The sequence below is a fragment of the Plasmodium sp. gorilla clade G2 genome (genome assembly GCF_900097015.1).
Source record: "Plasmodium sp. gorilla clade G2 genome assembly, contig: PADLG01_00_11, whole genome shotgun sequence".
NCBI lineage: Eukaryota > Apicomplexa > Aconoidasida > Haemosporida > Plasmodiidae > Plasmodium > Plasmodium adleri (nom. inval.).
Genome location: NW_021628858.1, coordinates 94,671 through 102,500, shown reverse-complemented (window position 1 = coordinate 102,500; position 7,830 = coordinate 94,671). Strand labels below are relative to the sequence as shown.

Here is a 7,830-nt window from a genome sequence, read left to right as displayed (position 1 = left end):
TACAATTGGTAATGTTTTAAATAAGTATATACAATTAAGAAAAGATATGTAAAATATATATATATATATATATATATATATATATATATATATATATATATATATTTTTATTGAAAAGTTCTTTTTTTAAAGTTGTTTCTCTAAGAATAATAAGTATGGAACAAAATAAATTATGAACAAATAAATATAAAGTATATATATATATATATATTTTTAATATATTTAAAATTGAAGTATATTTTAATAGCTATAATGAGTATCTTATAAAAAATATATTTAAAAAAAAAAAAAAAAAAAAAAACATTTTAAAGTCCATTAATTTAGATCAATTCTTTTAAAAATTGTAAGTTTCGTATCTGTAGAGTTAATAATAAATTAAAATAAATAATTAATTAAATAAATAAATATAAATATGTATGTATTAATAAAAAAAAAAGTACTGATTTTCCTTCATTAAATTATGACTGAAAAAAATTAAAAAAAAAATATCTATAAATGTACACATTTATATATATATATATATATATATATTTATATATTATATAGCTATTTTTATTATTTTTCTTAAAAATAAATGTTCTGATAAAAAATATTGTAAAATTATTTTCATGTGTACTATTTTATGAATATTAAATAAACAGAAGTGGGTAAAATAATATATTATATATAAGAGTTTATTATATTTTCGAATTGGTGGCAATTTATGTACCAAAAAAAAAAAAAAAAAAAATTAGAAGATTATATTACTATTAATGTTGACATGAATAATATTAAAGTAGGTAGTATAATTACTATTTTGGATATATATATTTTTTTTATAGTAATTATTTCTTTATATATAATATAAAAAAATTATTTTTTGGTAGCAAATGTAAGAATTTCAAAAATATTGTCACAATGTTATTGGTTATATGGATACTTTTCTTAAAATGTAAATATATTTATTAAAGAAATGAATCATATATTATATATATATATGTAATATTAAAAAAGTATCAAAAGTATGCATGCAATACTTTATGTATTATATAGAAAAAAAGAAAATGGATATTTATTTTTATTTTCTTTTAAAGTGTTAATATTTTCTCACATTTATTATTATTATAGCAATAATTTTTAAGGAATTTATTATAATATAAAAAATGTACTTAAAAAAAAAAAAAAAAAAAAAAAATTATGATATATTTTTTTTACTTTTTTATAATTAATATAATTTTATTTAATGGTTGCAATTTTAAAATATTTTTATGTTTCAAAATAACAACTGAATGACATAATATTGCTTTTCAAAGGTATAAAGAAATAGAAAACTTTATTATTCTTTTATATAAATTATATATAGGTATATTTTTTCTGTTTTATTTTAATTTTCTTTTTTTTTTTAATTGTAAAATAAAAGGTATACAAATATTAATATAAAGGTAAATTTGTATGTATTTATTCATTGTGAAAATTGTTATAATATTTATATGAATTGTATTTATAATATATACATATATATATATATATTTTGTTATTTTCTTATAATTTTAGATAATAAATTTGAAAGAAAATATATAATACAAAATGTCACAAGTATTCGAAGAATGTGTTTCCTTTATCAACGGATTACCTAAAACTATAAATTTGCCTAATGAACTAAAGTTAGATTTATATAAATATTATAAGCAGAGCACCATAGGCAATTGTAATATAAAGGAACCAAGTATGCATAAATTTGTTGATAGAAAAAAATATGAAGCTTGGAAATCTGTGGAAAATTTAAATAAAGAAGATGCAAAAAAGAGATATGTTGATATTGTTAGTGAAATATTTCCATATTGGCAAGATGGGGAATAATTTGTTCATTTTAATATATATATATATATATATTAAAATGAACAAAGACATAAATATTTTTTATTTTATTTGTGGAAAACTTTATGAATAATTTGATATATAAAAATTTTAATATTTTAATGAAAAGATATTTATCTTATTTTATTTTTTTTTTCTTTTATTATAACCAGTATTATATGTAGATAAATATTTTTAGTCCTTTTTATATAAATAAAAATTGGAAATTTTAATAATAACATATATTTAAATATTTATCAAGTAAAAATAAAAATATATATATATTAATATAGCCCATATAATGTTGTATGATATAATAATTTTTTAAATATTAAAAGGAAAAATATTTATTGAAAAAGAAAATAAAACTTTATATAAATATTTTAAAGGTATTGATTATTAATACTTTTTGCATATATTAAATGCAATAAGGACCGAAAAAATATTAAAATTGTTGTACCAAAATAATAAAAGGAGGACGCTAAGAAAAAATAAAAATAAAAATAAATATTATATTTTAAATTTATTACAAAAAAAAAAAAAAGGGAAATTAAGGATATTTTTTAAATTTTAACAAAAATGTGAATATTTTTGATAGACACAATATAAATTATATATATATATTTATTTATATATTTATAAATTATATTTATTTTTTATTTAAAATATATATATATATATATATATATTATAATATAGCGTTTATATTTTGAGAACCGCGTGGTTCCCAAATTTATTATAAATATAAGTACACCATATAAAATTGAATATATAAATAATATAACAATTTCCTTTTAATAATTAAAAAAAGTAAATACTTTATTATTATTATTAATATTATTATTACCAAAATAAAAAAAAGTAAATGCATAAAAATATATAATTAAAAAAAAAAAAAAAAAAAAAAGAAATGAAATAATGAAAATTTTTAAATACATTATATAATTAATATATACAAATATTGTAAACTTTTGTTCAATACATTTGAAATTATTTAAATATATTTGAATAATCTGCGATTCATACTGTTTTTATAAAAAATAATATGTTTGTAATAATTATGTATGCTTTCATAAGGTATATAATATTATTTATAAAATTTTTTCTCTACATTATATGTATTATATGATTATATATAAATAACAAACACATTATTTAGATGTTGTATTTATTAATATAAATAAATAATATCAAAAAAAATAATAAAGCGTTGATATATATGTTCCTGAAGTATAAGAAATAATTACATCATTTGAATTATTTATTTATTTTTTTAAATATATATATATATATATATATATATATATATATATATATATATATATGTAAGGTTTCAATTAAAAATAAATAATATTTCTTGAAAGACGTATTAATAAATATAATAAATAAATAAATATATATATTAATATAATATAAATTGTTGTATTCCTTTGATATGATATAAAAATAATTAATATATGTAAGCAAACATATGTTATTATATATATTATATATATATATATATATTTATTTATTTATTTATTTATTTTTATATATTTTATTACTTATCATATTATTGCTGTAAAAATAAAATGCGTATTTTATTCATCATGTGTAGTGTATTTATTAATTTAGTTTATTCATTACCATTTTTCACCCAAATTAGTGGTGTACCTAAAGGATATGCAGAAATATGTGAGAATCCAGTAAATAAAGATGAATCAAGTGTATATGGTATAAAAGATCATAAGAAAAAGGCTTCTTTATATATTTATAAACATATTATAAAAATAATATTTTCGAAATATGGGATGGATTATAATGAAGTTGCACTAGTAGAACATTCTCGTGGTAAACCAACAGCTTCTATTACATATTCAGATTTTTTTAAAAAAGTATTATCCTTTAGTCATACTTTATGTTATTATCAAGGAAAAGGCATTGAAACACAATCGTATAGGGAAATACAAAATAAAGGTAAGTTTAAGTTGTTAGGTTTGTATGGTAGTAATTCTATTAATTGGCTAATTTCTGATTTCGCATCTATGATTAGTGGAGTTACCACATTAGTATTGCATTCCAAATTTAGTATTGATGTAATTGTAGATATATTAAATGAAACCAAATTACAATGGCTATGTTTAGATTTAGATTTGGTTGAAGGAATTTTGGAGCGTAAGAAAGATTTACCTTATTTGAAAAAGGTTATAATATTAGATTCATTAATTACAAGTGAATATCTAAATTTGGAAGATGAGGAAAAAAATATATTTACTAGTAATCAAAATAATAATAATAAAAGAAAAAATAAAAAAAATAAAAATAAAAAAAATAATAAAAAAAAAAATAAAAAAAAAAATAAAAAAAATAATAATGAATCATTTAATGAAAAATATGATGAAATCATTTCTTTGCCATATTATAAAGAGAAAATTGACAAAATTAATGCCTTAAAAAGAAAATATCATTATAATAGTATGAATATTATATTATTTGATGATATGATAAAAAAAAGCATAACGGATATCAGTATTAAAAATGATGATCCAGATTTTATTACATCAATTGTTTATACATCTGGAACTTCTGGAAAACCAAAAGGGGTAATGTTAAGTAATAGAAATTTTTTCAGTACACTAATACCCCTTTGTAATGATAGTATACTTGTAAATTATTCTCCCAAAGCGCATTTATCCTATTTACCTATTTCTCATGTGTATGAAAGGATTCTTGTTTACCTTTCTTTTATGAAAGGCATTAGGATAGATATATGGAGCAAGGATATGAATTATTTTTCTGAGGATATTTACAACACAAAAGGAAATATAATAGCAGGTGTACCCAAAATTTTTTCAAGAATGTATACAAATATTATGAGTGAAATAAATAATTTACCATTTTTGAAAAGATGTATGGTGAAGGGTGTTTTATCATTAGGTAAATCATCTAAATATAATGTATCTTCTAGTAATTTTCTTGATAAGCTTGTTGGCGTCTCTTGTAAAATTAAAGAGAAAATAAATCCTAATTTGGAAGTTATAATAAATGGAGGTGGGAAGTTATCAGCTCAAATTGCACGTGAATTAAGTATATTATTAAATGTTAATACATATCAAGTTTATGGTTTAACCGAAACTAATGGAGCTATTTTTGTACAAAACCACAACGATTTTGACAATGATAGTGTAGGGGGACCTATAGCTCCTACAACAAAATATAAAGTGAAAACATGGGAAATTTACAAAGCTACTGATAGACTACCTAAAGGAGAATTATTAGTTAAAAGTGATTCAGTATTTTGTGGATACTTTTTAGAAAAGGAACTAACAGAGAATGCTTTTACTGATGATGGTTATTTTAAAACAGGAGATATTGTACAGATTAATCCAAATGGGTCTTTAAAATTTTTAGATAGATCCAAAGGATTAGTAAAATTATCACATGGGGAATACATAGAAACTGATAAGTTGAATAATTTATATTCACAAATATCATTTATAAATTATTGTGTTGCCTATGGAGATGATACTATGGATGGACCTTTAGCCATTATTTCTATGGATAAAAGTTTATTTTTTAAATCTTTGAAAAATAATAATATGCTAGAAACTACTGGAGTTGATGAAAAAAATTATTTAGAAAAATTAACTGATGATAATATAAATAATAATATTTTTGTTGAATATGTTAAAGGGAAAATGATGGACGTTTATAAAGAAACAAATATGAATAGACACAATATTATTAATCATATATATTTAACTTCCAAAGTTTGGGATACATATAATTATCTTACACCTACCTTGAAGGTTAAAAGATTCCGTATCTTTAAAGATTATGCTTTTTTCATTGATAAAGTTAAGAAAATATATGAAAACAAATTGAAAGCAAGTAGTACATGTTGTAACGGAATATTAATAAATGGAGACAAAAATGTAGAAATGAAGAAACAAAGAAATGATAAGGATGAATCTTCAGAGAAAAAATTAGAAGAAAATATAAAAAATAAGAAATTTCTAAATGAAATTATAGAAGATCCATTGAAATCTACGACATTAAACGATCATAAGGTAAATGAATTAGAAAGGAATAAATGAATAATTTTTGATTAGATTGAAATTTTTTTAATATTAATAAAAAAAAAAATTAAAATACTATTGTACGTCTATAAATGTTACATGCATTATGCTAAATATATATATTTATGTATAATTAATTTATTTTAGTGACTCAAAAAAGGAGTTATACATGTGTATGTATTTATGTAATATAGAAAATATAATAATTCATATATGTAAATTGAAATAATAATAATATAAATGTGTATTATTATTATGTAAATAAATATTAATAGAATGCAAATATATATATATATATATATATATATATATATATATATTATATTATATTTATACACACGCATACTGATATACATATTACAAACATATTTATATATCTTTTTCAACAAAATATATTTATGTATATTAAAATTAATAAAAAACATATAATAATATAAGTTATAACATAACATGAAAATTTTAATAGAACTTTAAAAAAAAAAATAATAATAATAATAAATTAATAATTATATATTAAGGAATATTATAATATAATATTAATCCATACAATTATCAATTTGGCTTTAATATCTAGTTATATCATTTATATATTTATTGTAATATTAAAAAAAAAAAAAAAAAAAAGACAGATAATATAAAAATAATTGAAATTAAAAAGAAATATATAATGTTATATTATAATTTAAAAATTAAGTAAAATATGAATAAAATTTAATTAAATTAAAAATTTATTAAATAATAATATTATTTTTATCTTCCTTTAATAGACGAGTAAAATTTAATAATAAAAAAACCATTTTGTATTAATAATTTAAACGGATTATATAATAAAATAAAATAGGAATATAAAATTTAGTATACGTAATAAAATTTAATTATACGAATAATATTTTACATTATTATATTAAATAAATTTTGTTATTATATATTTATTAATTTTATTTTATCAATAATTAAGTGCATATATATATATATATATATATATATATATATATATATCAATTGCATTTTAGAATAACGCATAATGATATATAATATCCATTATATTTTTTAATATGAAAAGTATATATAAGATGTCAATTTTTTTACATATATAATACACGTGTATTTATATTTATTAAATAACCCATTATTAGTTATAACTAATTATAAATAATATGACATTTGTTATATATTAAGGATTATTTAAATATTTCAATGCACATGATAAAAAATTTTATAAAAATTAGAATACCATATAATTTTCATCTTTAATATATATAATAAAATAATTAATAATTATTACAAAAACAATAAATATGTATACATAATAATAAAATAAATTTATTCAATAATATATGTTTACTTAGAATTTTTATACAAAACATTTTAGTAAACATATTATGAATAAAACGTATATATTCTATTTAAAATAGAATATCTTTTATTTTTAATATATATATTTGTTATAATAAAACAAATGTTATAATTAATATATATATTATATATAATATATATATATATATTACAATGCTATATATAATTTTTTTCTTATATAATAAAATTAACTTTTGCATAAAATATTGTCTTATATTTATTAATTTTTATTGCCCCGAGATTAAAAAGCAAAAAAACGAAACGATTCATTTTTAATTATAATTATTAAGATTTCTTTTCTCTTTTTTCTCCTTTTTTTTAAAATAATATATTCATACATATATATATTAACGAATTATGCAGAAATATGCATAAAAATAAAAAAAAAAAAAAAAAGAAAAAGAAAATACATATTATAAATTGATCTAAAAATGTGTAAAATGTGTTAAATGTTTATTTGATTATTATAATTTTTTTTATAAGTAATATTTTTCCTTTAAAAATTTTTAAAAACGTACAGATAATGTAGTACAACGTAAGAGGGGACAAAAAAAAAAAAAAAAAAAAAAAAAAAAAAAAG

At 16.9% G+C, this 7,830-nt stretch overlaps 2 protein-coding genes across 2 annotated transcripts; both read left to right on the top strand.

Annotated features, from left to right (window-relative positions):
- Positions 1-1,566: 1,566 nt before the first annotated feature.
- Positions 1,567-1,839, top strand: PADL01_0010800 (acyl-CoA binding protein; the record flags this gene model as incomplete). Its single annotated transcript, XM_028680354.1, has 1 exon — positions 1,567-1,839. The coding sequence occupies one exon, from the start codon at positions 1,567-1,569 to the stop codon at positions 1,837-1,839; it is 273 nt and encodes a 90-aa protein (XP_028541132.1).
- A 1,568-nt stretch (positions 1,840-3,407) lies between these two features.
- On the top strand, positions 3,408-5,912 carry PADL01_0010700 (acyl-CoA synthetase, putative; the record flags this gene model as incomplete). Its single annotated transcript, XM_028680353.1, has 1 exon — positions 3,408-5,912. One exon carries the CDS (start codon positions 3,408-3,410, stop codon positions 5,910-5,912), a length of 2,505 nt encoding a protein of 834 aa, XP_028541131.1.
- Positions 5,913-7,830: the final 1,918 nt, after the last annotated feature.